Source organism: Myotis davidii, unplaced genomic scaffold, assembly GCF_000327345.1.
Source record: "Myotis davidii unplaced genomic scaffold, ASM32734v1 scaffold3, whole genome shotgun sequence".
Lineage (NCBI taxonomy): Eukaryota > Metazoa > Chordata > Mammalia > Chiroptera > Vespertilionidae > Myotis > Myotis davidii.
This window is the reverse complement of record NW_006295062.1, coordinates 108,211-121,846: the sequence shown is the minus strand read 5'-3', so window position 1 is coordinate 121,846 and position 13,636 is coordinate 108,211. Positions and strand designations below refer to the sequence as shown.

The 13,636-nt window shown below is 45.0% G+C and overlaps 1 protein-coding gene across 1 annotated transcript in view; it reads left to right on the top strand.

Moving 5' to 3' along the window:
* The window catches only part of CCDC93 (coiled-coil domain containing 93), a 72,311-nt gene that overhangs the window by 48,100 nt on the left and 10,575 nt on the right, over positions 1–13,636 (top strand). The window contains exons 13-19 of the mRNA XM_015567769.1: positions 1,878–1,951; positions 3,084–3,165; positions 4,040–4,111; positions 5,419–5,472; positions 6,994–7,056; positions 9,965–10,073; positions 11,874–12,028. Coding sequence (XP_015423255.1) covers positions 1,878–1,951; positions 3,084–3,165; positions 4,040–4,111; positions 5,419–5,472; positions 6,994–7,056; positions 9,965–10,073; positions 11,874–12,028 — 609 coding nt within the window. The remainder of the gene's footprint in view (positions 1–1,877; positions 1,952–3,083; positions 3,166–4,039; positions 4,112–5,418; positions 5,473–6,993; positions 7,057–9,964; positions 10,074–11,873; positions 12,029–13,636) is intronic.

Here is a 13,636-nt window from a genome sequence, read left to right as displayed (position 1 = left end):
TCTTTCTTAAAAATGAAAGTTCTGCCGAAACCGGTTTGGCTCAGTGGATAGAGCGTCGGCTTGCGGACTGAAAGGTCCCAGGTTCGATTCCGGTCAAGGGCATGTACCTGGGTTGTGAGCACATCCCCAGTTGAGGGTGTGCAGGAGGCAGCTGATCGATGTTTCTCTCTCATCGATGTTTCTGACTCTCTATCTCTCTCCTTTCCTCTCTGTAAAAAATCAATAAAATACATTAAAAAAATATATATTTTTTAAAGAAAAATAAAATAAAATTTGTGGGGGAGGCTGCACACAGTTGTAAGAAGACCCGAGACTGGCTGGCCCCTGCATTGGCTGCCAGGTTCTAGCCTGTCCACTTTTTAATTTCAGTAATCACAACTGTAATTTCCTATGTGTGAGCTTGAACCTTTCTAATACGGGCAGTATCCTGTCCTGTCTCTCTAAGGACATCAATTGTCTGAAGTTTTTCTTATAAACTATTTCTTCAGATCAGAATTCATGTTGAGTTGATACATCTTTTTATGGCATTATCTTTCTTCAGATGTTTGATAATTTTTTATGATATGCCTATCTTTGATTATCAAATTTCTTTTTACGGATCGTGTGGATTCTGTATCTATTTTATGCAGCTTGCTTCATGTGATTATTCTGGATGGGTGGGTCCTACTCTTCGGTGGGATCAGCCAGTGGTAACTAATATTCGGGGTTGGAGAACTCACCCTTTCTCCTGGCTATTGTCGACTCTGGGGCCTTGCCCTGTCTCTGTGACTCAAGCACCAGCTCTTGAATTAGCTCATGGTTGAGGGCCATGTTGCTTGACCCAGCTGGCTGTTCTTGATGCATATCAGTCCTTCTGCATCTGCTATTCCACAAAGTAGGCCTCCTCAGTCCATCTCTGTCTCTTGGCCATTTTTCTTGTCCCTTGTTCCAACATAATAGTCTAGATTTTTAGGACCTGAGGCAAGAAGGGGTTGCTGCAACTTGTACTTGGTCCTTCATTTTCAACTAGAGTCCTTGGAACTTTTTTTTAAGTTGTTCTTTTGAATAGGTAACACATTCACATGGTTCAAAATTCAAAAGATACAAAGGGTGCACTCCAGGAACTCAGCCACATAATTACCTTCTCCAGAGGTGACGATAGTGTGACCAGCTTCTTATGAATCTTTCTGGAAGTAATGTATGCATATATAAGTAACCTGCACATTCTTTTATACACGTATACATTTAATGTATACATTCTTTATACTAATTGGAATCATATTGTACTTATGGTTTTGTACCTTGTTTTCTTCACATAATAGTAGATATTAGAGATCATCATAAAAACTGCATCATTTTTAGTAGCATGTTGTATTCTATTATATAATATAGTTGTACACTTTAATTTATACTTTATTTTTCAAATTTTCTTTTTTAAAAACCTCACAATCTGACTCAAAATGGAGGTGAAATTATTCAAGAAGACAGGAGATTTAATCCTGTACCCTCTTAATAGCCATGATGTTAACATTCTGAAATTTAAACCCAGGTCTGTCTTTCACAGCCACTCCTTTTATTCTCCCTTCCTACTGAAAGGCACCTGCTGTCAACATTACTTTTGACTTTTTACCCATTTGCTTCTTGATTGAAAGTTGTTGCCAAGGTTTTGTTAACCAGCAGTATGTGTCAAGAAGGGTTTGGTTTTGACCTTCCCATGTTTTCCCTCCACCCCCATCCTATTTTTCTTCACCTGTTTTCTCAATGTACAGCTAAATCCTGTGGGCTCAGCCACCTGTCAGAAGTGGAGTTCAGGTGGAACCAAGGGGAAGGAGAATGGCAGCGCTCCCTCTTCTGTGTTACCAAATCTCTAGCAACAAGGCCTCCATTCTCTCTTGCAGTTGAAGAGTCATAATGAGAAACTGGACAAGGAGCAGGCAGCCCTCGAGAAGATAGAATCCAAAGCGGATCCAAGGTAAGAGGTTTCAGCATGTGTTTCTTTTCTCTGAAGAAAGGGACTTTGCCAGTACCTGGTGGCTTAATTGGTTGGCTTACAGGACTGAGGAGCAGGGGTCATGCTTTTGTCCTTGTACAGGTCAGTTCATCTCATGTGCTATCCAGATTGTGCCTGTCGCTCAGGCACATGCTGAGATGTGCTTGGGCTGCCTGTTCCTCCCAATTGCCCTGGGGATCAGAAGCAATATGTTTGGAGTTTTAATTATTTTTTCATCTTTCTGTTTTTAAAAACTAAGTAATACATTCACAGTACACAAAGGCATAGGTGAAAAGTCTATCTCTCCCACCCCATCCCCCAGACACCCAGGAGTCAACCACTGTTACCAGTTTTTAACAGCACTCACTTTAGCCGTGTCTCCTTGGGAGTAAAGATGCAATTTTTTCTGCCAAAAATCAGCCTCTGGTTTTTTTGTGTGGTTTGTTTTTTTTTTCATTTTAAATTAATTGTCTTTGGACTATTTAAATTATACAGATAAAGCACTTACATTTGATGTCACCAAGCTGTTTGGGTGGTGAAATCTCCGAAGTGTCTGTCACTCACTTGAATAAGATAGTTAAATCATTAAGCTTCAGGCCCAGATTGAGCGGTTCTGGGTTCGATGGACATTTTAGCAAGGAAGTGCCCACAGCTTACTTGGCTTTATAATTAGAAAGCCCTCTGTCATGATATGGAGCAAAAGTACTATTAGATACTTGACATTCTTATATTCAAATTAGTGTGTTTAATGACCTTAAGCAACATGTTTCCTTTTCAGAATGGATATTAAAAATGGTTTTCCATACTGTCTATGCTTTGAATATGATTGAGTAATTGGTATTGTTAAGTATATCCAGTATTTTGAAATTTGTTGATGTTTCTGCAGTTGACATTTTAATTCTGGTTTCTGTAATGTTTGTTTGGATGTAGCTAATGGAGTCTGGCATATAAATGAATAATAATGCCAGTCTTAATCACTTGTGGAGAACCCATTAGACACTTGGGAGAGACAGAGGAAATTAAAAGGGAATCCTTTTTAATCTGGGGACTTGGTTTTAGCTGTGATTCATAAAATCATAATAGCTTGCCATATGTCATTTTTTTGTCTTTTCAGTATTCTGCAGAACTTGAGAGCACTTGTAGCCATGAATGAAAACCTGAAAAGCCAGGAACAGGAGTTTAAAGCACATTGTCGAGTAAGTGTTGCTTGGTGCCAGCAGACATTAAGCCAGGAATCTTGTAAAATCTCTTGCTTTCCCTCCCCTGGTCCTGATGTGGCATCCTATCCAGGTGTAGTCAGAAAAGGAGATTCCTGTCCTAGCCGGTTTGGTGTTTGGCTCCTCAGAGCTTTGGCCCTTGGACTAAAGGGTCATGGGTTCGATTCCGGTCAAGGACACGTACCTTGGTTGCAGGCTCGTTCCCCGGCCCCAGACAGGGCATGTGCAGGAGGCAACCAATCACTGTGTCTCTCACATTGATGATGTTGCTCTCCCCCTCTCTTCTACTCTATAAAAACCAGTGGGAAAATATCCTTGGGTAAGGATTAACAACAACAACAAAAAAAAGAAAGAAGGAAATTCCTCAACAGCTGTGTAAGATGAATAGAGTACTGTGGTAGGTACCCTCCGAGGACACCGGGTGTGCCAAACAGTCTTACAAACAATATTTTCTAATTTATAAATGTATTTAAAAGAAAAGTCTTATCAAATATAAAGGAATAATATTATATAAAAGCAGGGATGTCCTGAAAATCTGGGATATCTGTTCGTCAGGTGTATAAGTCCTGTTTCTGCCATCTCAGGACTTGGTGTCTAGTATTGGGGGTGATGGTTGCACAAGTGCTCATGACCACAGCAGGAGGCAGGAGGTGCAGCCCTGCAAGCTCTGTGTAACCTCCTGAAAAAAACTTTCCCAGACGGAAAGTTGGAGATCAGGGCAGCTAGTTCCTAATAGACTTTTTGTCTTAACATAAACTCACAAAATATGAAAATAAGACTCTGGGTCAAGTTAAAAAGTGCATCCAGTTTCTAGCTTGCCCAAGTTTCATAGACATTTGTATCCTTTTTGAAGGAAGAAATGACACGGCTACAGCAGGAAATTGAAAACCTGAAAGCAGCGAGAGCTCCAGGTGGAGAAGTAAAGGTAAAGGCCCTGCAGGAGTCCTCGAACTGTGAGGCGCTGTTATGCTCAGATTGAAAAGTTTCATGGAGGACTAACCAGCGAAAGGACTGGCTGGAAAGACACCTTTCCTTAACCTGGTCCTCTGAGCGCACATTTCTCAGCTGGTTTCATCACATGATTTATTTAGATTTCTATCCTCTCCTTTCTCTTCCTTCTGGTGGGTGAAAGACAGCAGTGGGTGTGGACTGCAGCTACTCCAAACGAGAAAGGCCAGATTATAATTCTTCCTCTTCCTCCTTCAGGGAAGGGGTGTTTTCAGGAGCTGCCTGAGCTCTGCTTCCCACTCAACCTAATTCTTCTCTAAATTTAGGACCACTTTACTCCTGTTACCCTCCATTCCTACTAGGGACGTGCCCCACCCTTAGAAGGCAGCACTGAGCAGAAGCAGGGGAGCAGTGCTGGGTCACTATCAGCTCCGGCAGCAGAAGCTTCCTGCACTGACGGGCATGCCTGGTTCTCTGAACAAAGACTAGGTCTCTTGAGGAGCTAGTGTGGGTTTCCATCAAGCATTAAATTATAGCACAAGGACAGAAAAAAGTCTCTCACCAGTATAAGCACTGCTGTGTTTGTTTTCCCTTCTCACATTGATTCAAGGCTTATTTCCTGAGCACCCATGTGCTTGGGTGTGAGAGTTGGACATGGTCTCGGAACTCATCAATTGCACCATCTGCCTCATAAAAATAAGGAACTTGGGGCTCAGGGAGGGGAAGAAACTTGTGCAAGCCAATTGGCAGAAGCGCTCTCCGGCCTTTTGCTTAGGGACTGAGAGGGACGCTGCCATATCAGCAGGGAGATGCCATGCCGCCTGCCTGGCATGTCATTTCAGCCAGACCACACTACTCTCCCCACCTGTGAGAAGGGGGAATAGCAGAGTGTGGCTGTGCCAGGCAGTGGTGTCCTGGGACCATCATCACATGGTCGCCTCTCCAGTTGTTACTAAAATTTTGAACTTTGAGGCTCAAATCGTCAGCTCAGTCAGCTTCTGAGTTTGCATACATCACAGACTTTTAGGATCCCGTTTCTCTTCTCATCAATCGCATCTCCTTAGAAGGATTATTACATTCAAAGACAAGGTTAGCTTATTTGTAACTGACAGACATTTAAGAACAATTTAAAATCTGGGGCTCATATAGGGCTGTTCCCTTTCTGTTCCCTGACCAGACATGGTCGGTGAACTGTCCCCCACACCACTCCTTCCTACATCTAGACCCTCAGCTTCTATCGCATTTGCCTTCCTGTGAGTTGTTTCTTACTGTTTACCATTTCAGACCCTCTCCAGTGGAGAGCCGAATGATGCCCTCACCCCCATGATGACTCATAATGTAAGTACCTTCCCATTATCAGCACTGCCAGTGTTCTCTGCAGGTGGCCAGCTTTACACTCTCCTGTGACACTTTCTCACGCCTGCTTTCATTTTCTCTACGGCCATCTCCTCATCTGGAATGTTGCGAGCATTGACCCATTTTGCACACCTGGTCCCTCAGATGAAGGCAGGGTCTCACCAGGGCTGGCCTTCAAGGCCACCATTCTAGGGAGGGTTTCTCCTAGCACCTTGTGCAGGAGTGCTGTCTTTACTCTGGCATCTCTGTTGAGAAAGGGGAAGCCTGCATTGGCCATACAAGCTGGTCACAACCCCTAGGCTCTGGGGGGAGGGTTGGTGGGAGGGAAGAACACCTCTCTTTATTGTACTACATTCCAGGGTCAGCAAACTATAAAGGGCCAGGTAGTAAATATTTTTAGCTTTGTGCGCCACTCCACTGTAGTGGTCATAGTCAGTAGGTAAATCAAAGGATGTGACTGTGTTCCAATAGAGCTTTACTTACAGATATAGGCAGAGGCAGATTTGGTCCAAGGGCTGTCAGATTTGGCTCTTGGGCTGCAGTTTGCTGACCTCTCTGCTGAGTTAAACTAATGCTTCCAGGATTCCAGCACCCCAGGAAACCTTCAGGAGAAAGAGAAAAGGGAGAGGAGGAGGAAGAGAGAAGCAGGAAAGCCTCTAATCGTTTTCCTCTTTTAGGGTTTCTTTTCCCTTGGTGCCCTTAGAGCATGAGCTCCAGGACCCCACTATGAAGTCTTTGGGGTTTGCCTACAGCTGAGCCCTGTGGAGGAGACTGTGTTTTTTCTCTCTCTTTCTCTCTCTCTCTGTGTGTGTGTGTGTGTGCAAGTGCATTGGGTAGGGGACACTTCTAGCCCCCTTGTAGCTTTCTCTAACTCAGCAAACCACCTAGCAATGTCTCTTACCTCATTGGGTTCAGTGAACTGGCTACTTTCTCTCTTAATACATTGTTATCCAAAAGGACTGTCCACAGTGGTGGGAATATTCTGTATCTGCACTGTCCAACACAGTAGCCACTAGCTACATGTGGCTACTAGCACTTGAAATGTGGCTAGTGCAGTTGAGAAACTGACTTTTTATTTCAGTTAATTTAAATAACCATATGTGGCTAGTGGCTATTATATTGAACAGTGCAGCTCCAAATAGAAACATAAAAAGCAAACCAGCATCACCTCCAGACACAAGAGGTTCTTCAAGTCATGATCGTCTCCTCCACATAGTTTGGTTTTGGTGTGGGGAAGGGAAGGGCACATGGATTTGGGAGATATTTCTCTAAAAAACACTGGTTCCAGCCTGGATCCCAGAAGAAGGAAGAATTGTTATAAAGGGATGTTAAAGGGTGTCAAAGGCCTCACATGACATAGGATGCAGACTCTTGGCCATTTGAGAAAAGAAATTTGGGGCCTCAGGATTGGGGAGAAAAGGTAAAAAGCATTCAACTTCAGAAGATTTCATCAAGGAATGAAAGTTCTCTATTCCCAGATAACTGTCCTCTTTCAATTTTTAGGAAGACCTAGACAGACGATATAATATGGAGAAAGAGAAACTTTATAAGATCCGTTTACTACAGGTGAGTAAAAACAAGAGTACAGAATTATATAAATGCATCTAGCTAGGTACAAACGTCTGTAGCAGAACTTGAAAGTTTCAGTCTCTGAGAACCAGAGAGACTCAGTACTAGGCTGCTGTTTGCTACCTTCCTCTCTGGAGAGTAACTCAGTGGTTTAAGGTGTTGGTAATAAGGCCTTATGTGGGTATGTTACTTTCACGGTCATCTTGTTTGATTTGGCCCTCGCCCTGGGTGGAGAGGGGGTATTATCCTCCTTTTCTATGTGAAGAAATTGACTCAAATCTATTAAGTACTTGACCACGATCAAGCATCTGGTAAGTGCCAGAGCCAGCATTCAGGTTCCTGTGTTCTTGTCTAATAGTTTCCTCTAAAACTAAGTGTCCACTTATCTGTCTTAGTTGGTAACTTGGAGGTTTATGAGGACATCAGATATGGGGGATGTAGGTTTTAAAGTTGGCTCTGAAGCCAAATTCACGTAGAGTCTGAATCACATTGGACAGTCCCTTACATTGCCAAGACCTGGCTCACGGTAGCTCAGAATCCAAGGATCACGTTGTGTTGCACTCTGGCCCGGGCCTTCTTTCTGTTCTCTGGGAAGGGAAGGCAGGTTCTGGCAGGAATGGCCAACGGGCAATGGGGGTCTGTGGGACCTGTTTTTCCTATCTCTGGCTCTTATTTGCTGAACTGTTAGGTTAAATTCAGTTGAGTCAAATTTGTCCTTGATATAAGGGCACTATACTAATCTTTAAAGAGACACAGAATTAATTAAAATCAGGACAAGTACAGCTGTGTATTTGGAATTTTTTTTACTGTGTCATTACTGTATATTTAGTGTTGCATTGTGTCCCAGGAATAGAAAATGGGATGGCCCATTTTCTGGGAGCTGGCTGGTTCTTTGAGGACCAAGATCTGGACCAAGATATGTCCATACATCGAAGTACAAGGGAGCTTATATGCAAATTGCAAACTGTATAGCTTCAGACTGGCTAGAGGGAAGCTGCAATGAAATCATAAGGGCCTGAAGCAGGGCAGGATTGGTAGGATGGACAGAAATGAACCACAGGGGAGAGATTAGGGAGCTGTATCCGATGGAACTGATCGACGGGTGAGAGAATAAGAGGAGTCAGGGATGGTGCTCTGGTTTCTGACTTGGGCAGTAGGGTGGATACCTGTGTTATTCATTGAGAAAAAGCATTAAAGGAGAAAGAATAGGGCTAAAGGGGGTGGGAGTGTGACTAAGTGTTAAGTGAGATCTGTTTGGGGCTTTTAAAAGATTGGGGTATTCAACTATATGGAAATGTCCAAGAAGTGATGGGTGTTGGGTTTGATGCTCAGCATAGTCTGGACTGGAAGTCAGGTGTCAGCACTGTAGGTGGTTATCGAGGCTGTGAAATGTAGGCCAAGAAGAGGCCTTGGGACTAAGCCCTCTAAGAAGAGACCAAGGGAAAGCAGGAGTCATAAAGCAAGAGCCCACTTAGTCCTGAGACTGGAAATGGGGGGCGCTGAGCGACTTCTTCCAGGCAGCTGTTCAGACCAGGTGGACAGCCCAAGGCAAGGAAAACATGAGCACAAGGTCTCATGGGAGCTAAGCAGAGAGCTCAGTAGAGAGAATGGCAAGTGTTGCTAGAAGTCAAGAAAGCTAGAAGCTGAGAATTGCCTGCTGGCTGTATTGCAAAAAAGATGACATTGGCAAGAACAGTTTCAGGGGGGGTCTTTGAAGAAGCCAGCTGGAGTGTGGGGTGAATGATGACTGGAGGGAAGTGGGGAGTTAGAGGAACAAAGAGTATGTGGCTCTCAAGAAGTTTGGCTATTCAAAGGAGAAAGGCTGGCAGCTGAAATGTGATTAGGGTTTAAGGAAGGGCTTTTTAAATTTTATTTAATGTATTTTTATTGATTCTCAGAGAGGAAAGAGAGAGAGAGAGAAACATCAATGATGAGAGAGAATCATTGATCGGCTGCCTCCTGCACGCCCCACTTTGGGAAACAAGCCCTCAACCTGGGCATTGCCCTCAACCACTGAGCCATGCCAGTCAGGCAGGCAGGGCTTTTTTTATTTTTAAGAGTGAGGTGCATCTTTAGATTCCTAAAATAAAAACAGGAGTCAGAGCCTGAGCACCCATTGGGGATTTAGCCTTGGCCAAAAGGAGAAATATGTCTTCTCCTCGTACCAGAGTGGCTGGTGGGCTTCTATTTGGAGGCTCATATTTCCCCAGTGATACGGACATCCACCTCTGCCGTTGTGAGTGAAGCAGGCCTGGGGAGTGGAGGACAGGTTGGCACAGAGGAAAGGCAGCCCACTTACGTGGAGGGGGAGCTGAGCGACTTCCCCCAGGCAGCTGCCCTGCTGGGGAAGGTGGTGCTAGAGCTGCCTGCCTCAGGAGCCTCTGAGCTCCCTGCACCACACCACACTGCTGTGTCTCCCCAGATGCAGTCAGAGAGGCACTTTGGCCAATATACCCTAGTCCATGATAGAGAGAAAATACTGGAGAGGTATTTTAGGTTTCAGTTGTGGGAGTTTTTCACCCAGGTAAAGGGATTTGGAATTTATATGGAGGCAGCAAGGAGGCATCAGTTCCTTGTCACCTGGTGCTGGTGGGATTGGCGACTCTAGAGTCCTTTAGGGCCTAGTAGGCTGGCTGGGTGCTCTGGCCACACAGCCCATCCCATTACTTATCCTCCTTCCTTATCCATTAATTTGATGCCTTCTGGGGTTCCAGTCGCACCTTCTCCGTGTATTGCAAACTCAGAATCTGAGACGGAGACCTCAAGCCAACAGCAGAATTTGGGGCCTGCATTCCAGGACATGTGGTTGTGCTCAGGGTGGGTGGCAGAAAATATTTTGGCTCCCTAGAGAACGCATCAGGCCTTTTATCAAATAGTGTTGTCTCACCCTCCCTTTTGCATTTAGGCTCGAAGAAATCGAGAAATAGCAATTCTGCATCGCAAGATTGATGAAGTGCCCAGCCGAGCCGAGCTAATACAGTATCAGAAGAGATTTATTGAACTCTACCGCCAGAGTAGGTGCATCAACCACTGATGAGCTCGAGAGGCTGGTCCTGGGAGGGACAGGAGGCAAGGGTCTGTGTCACACTTTAGGACAGTAGAGCATGCACCATAGCACAGTCTATGAAAGCAGCCACTGGAAAGGGCTCCGTTTTATCGTCAGGCCCACTCAGCACTGGTTCCACGGAGCCCCGGTGGGTAACTGAAAGTCCCGAAGCAGCACTGAGGTGCTCTTACTGCCCTCTCCATGAACAGTTACTCTAGTTGAGTTCTTAGAATGTTTTGAACCAGCCCTCATCTCAATCAGCCATCTGGCTCCACTGAGCTCCCCATCCACTTTCCAGCATTGCATAGAACATCGTGACCTCATTATCTCTAGATCAGTTCTCATTCCTTGTCCTCCTCCTCCAGACTTTCTGGCTTATGTGGTCCTTGCCTTTACAGCATCATATTCACCCCATAATCCAGGACTAGATCTCCCTTGTCCTGAATCAGTGACCACATCTCCTCAGGCTCAGAGTGGCCTTCAAAGCTGTCATTGCCTTTCTGTGCTACCGCCATATCTGTTCTCACTTGCATCACAGCTCAGCTGAATGACCGTTGGCTGGTCTGCAGCCTCTTCTGCAAGTCTCTCATCCACACATCTGACTTTGTCACTTCCCCCTCTGCTGGAAAATCTTCAGGAGCTCCCCAGAACCTTCTAAATAAAGCCTCTACTTATTCTTACGGGAGTCCGCCCCAGTCTAAGTGACTGCTGGGGACCCCTTTCTTGCTCTAAGTCCACAGTTGGCCTCACCAGTCCACAAGCTGCCTCTGAACACACCATGCGTTTGGACACCTGAGGCCTCGACTCCTCCTGCACCTGGCTCAGACCCTTCCTTCTCTGACTGACAAAATCCTTCAAGACTCCTGGACCATCGCCCCTTCCCTAGGCTCCCACTGGACACCTCACGCTCTATAGCCTCCCTGTCCTGTTTTTCCTCTTGGTCACTGGGGTCACTGTTCAGCCAAGCGGGGCCCCCTTAGTCCACTCTGAATCATGCTGCTGTCTGTTCCATTTCTGAGTCATGGTCAAGTCCATTCCTTAGGGACTTATGTTATAGCCACCTTCTCATCACTGCTTAGAGTCTGACCCCTTCTCTACCCTCCTGCCTGGGAGACCTTTCTCAAACATAAATTTAATCATTTACATTCTTGCTTTAATAGCTCTAGCATTTAATAATTCGCCATAACGTGTTAGGTAATCTTCAAAATCCTAAATGCCCTGATAAAGTCCTCCATCATGCAGGCTAGAGTCACTGATTGGCTTCCCCTACAGTCCCTCCATGCCTCTCCCCTCTCAGGAGGATATCTGAGTCTTGGCCAGTGAGCTGGTCCCCAGACCCAGTTGCCACTGTCCTACAGGTCCTGGCAAACTTCAACTATTTTTTTAAAATATATTTTATTGTGTTTTTTTCTTACAGAGAGGAAGGGAGAGGCATAGAGAGTTAGAAACATCGATGAGAGAGAAACATCGATCAGCTGCCTCCTGCACACCTCCTACTGGGGGTGTGCCCACAACCAAGGTACATGCCCATGACCGGAATCGAACCTGGGGCCATTTAGTCCGCAGGCCGATGCTCTATCCCAGTGATGGCCAACCTATGACACGCGTGCACAGGCTTGTGTGCTCTGTGGGCTTCTTCCCAGCCTGCAGGTCCAGAGTGCCAGCCTGACAGGTCCCACTCTTGAGGGGGTGCCTTAAAAAGAGTGGGTGCTTAGGGTTGTTTTGATACATTTTCTTTTTCATGTGCTGATTTTTTTTGCATTTGCAGTTTCAGCAGTGCATAAAGAAACCAAGCAGTTCTTCACTTTATATAATACCCTGGATGATAAAAAAGTTTATTTGGAAAAAGAGGTAAGAACCTTTGTAAAATCAGATGAGCAGCCACCAGTGCTGTTGACCCCAGGAAGTTCAAATGAACTTGGTGTCTGGGATGCATTCAGTTTCAGCTGAAGGAGTGCCTGGTGTTTGCCCAGTGCAGGGATGCAGAATCAGAAAGTGCAAGGTTCCATGGAGCTCACCTTGTCTGGGGTGAAGTGAGGCTGGTGGACAGCTGTCTTACAGTGCATGGGAGACATGCCTCGTTCAGAGAAGCACAGCGGGAGCTCAGGAGGTGCATATGGAGGGGTCCTGGAGTTGGTGAAACGTTAGAGTTTTAAAGGAAGAAATCAGCTAAATGAAATGGGGATGGTGGGCTTGTCATCGTTTACATGGGGAAATGTCTGTTTAATTATTAGCAGCAGACAGAGGCATGAACTAAAAGGATCATCAGTGTGTGAAAGGGGCTTCCCATGGCACTGACAGCCCCTCAGTGTCACTGTCAGGCAAATCCACTAGTAAATTCAGGGTTCCCCAAAGTCGGATGACAAATGAGTGGGGTGGGGTGTGCAACTACGTAAATAAAAGAACAGTTTTTGTCTTCACAGTAGCAGCACAGTGTGGTGGAGAGACCATGCGCTTTGAAGTCAGACAGATTCGGGTTGTAGCCTGGCCTTATTTTCCTTACCAGGAAAATGGGAGCACAACTCCTTGTATGATTATGATGGGAACAGAATGGGGGAAATGTGATGTTCCTTGCACATGGCGGTTTTCAGTACGTATAGTTCCTGCGTACCCTCTCACTTTGACAGAATTTGTTTTCATGTTATCACCTTGCAGCCTGCACTGATTGCCACTTTAATAAGAAGAATATTACAGATGTGTCTTTTACCTGAGCCCACATGGAGGCATCTGTAATTACTGTTACCTTTAGTGCCTGTTGCTAATCAAATGAGATAAATCTCTCTTCCTGAGGGGCTCTCCTTGAGGAGGACTGAGCTCTCATTTCCCTGTATCCAGGGCCTTACCCATAATGGGCATTTGACAAAGGTTTGGACAGATGAGGAGATTGCCTTTGGTGGGATAGCTCTGCTGCACATCCTGGTCTGGGGGTCTTCCTACATGACATGGGAAAGACTTGCCAGTCCTAACATAGGGATGGGCCAGCTCCTCCTGAAAAAACCTTGAACCCATTGACCTTCCTTCATTAGCAGTATCTGAAGTTGTTGCATTCTTTAAAAAACTAGGAGTATATAGGGAGTGAGGACTTTTTAATTTTAATCCATATTATTATAGAACTTTGCATTTTAATAAATCATGCATTTTATTCCAAATCTGTTAATGCCTGTGATATTTTAGCTTTCAGACATCCCAATGGAGTCATAAGGACAAGAATACACTGAGTGGCCAGATTATTATAACTAACTGACGTTTGTAGGCAAATTAGCTATAATTTCGTGCTGAAGTTGCTAGAGGGCCAGACCATTATAAATAGGGAAGCAGGTTGTTTACCATGACAGTAGAAGTGATTTTTTTCTGAAGATATGGGTAAACAATACGATTTAACAGCCTTTGAACGTGGGATATATTTGACCGTGAGTAGCCGTACACTGCATCATATGGGATATGGAAGCTGAAGGCCTGTTCGAACACCTTTGCTGTCTGCAGTTACCAAGATAAAACGTCTCCAATTCACACAGGAACACAAGGAAGGGA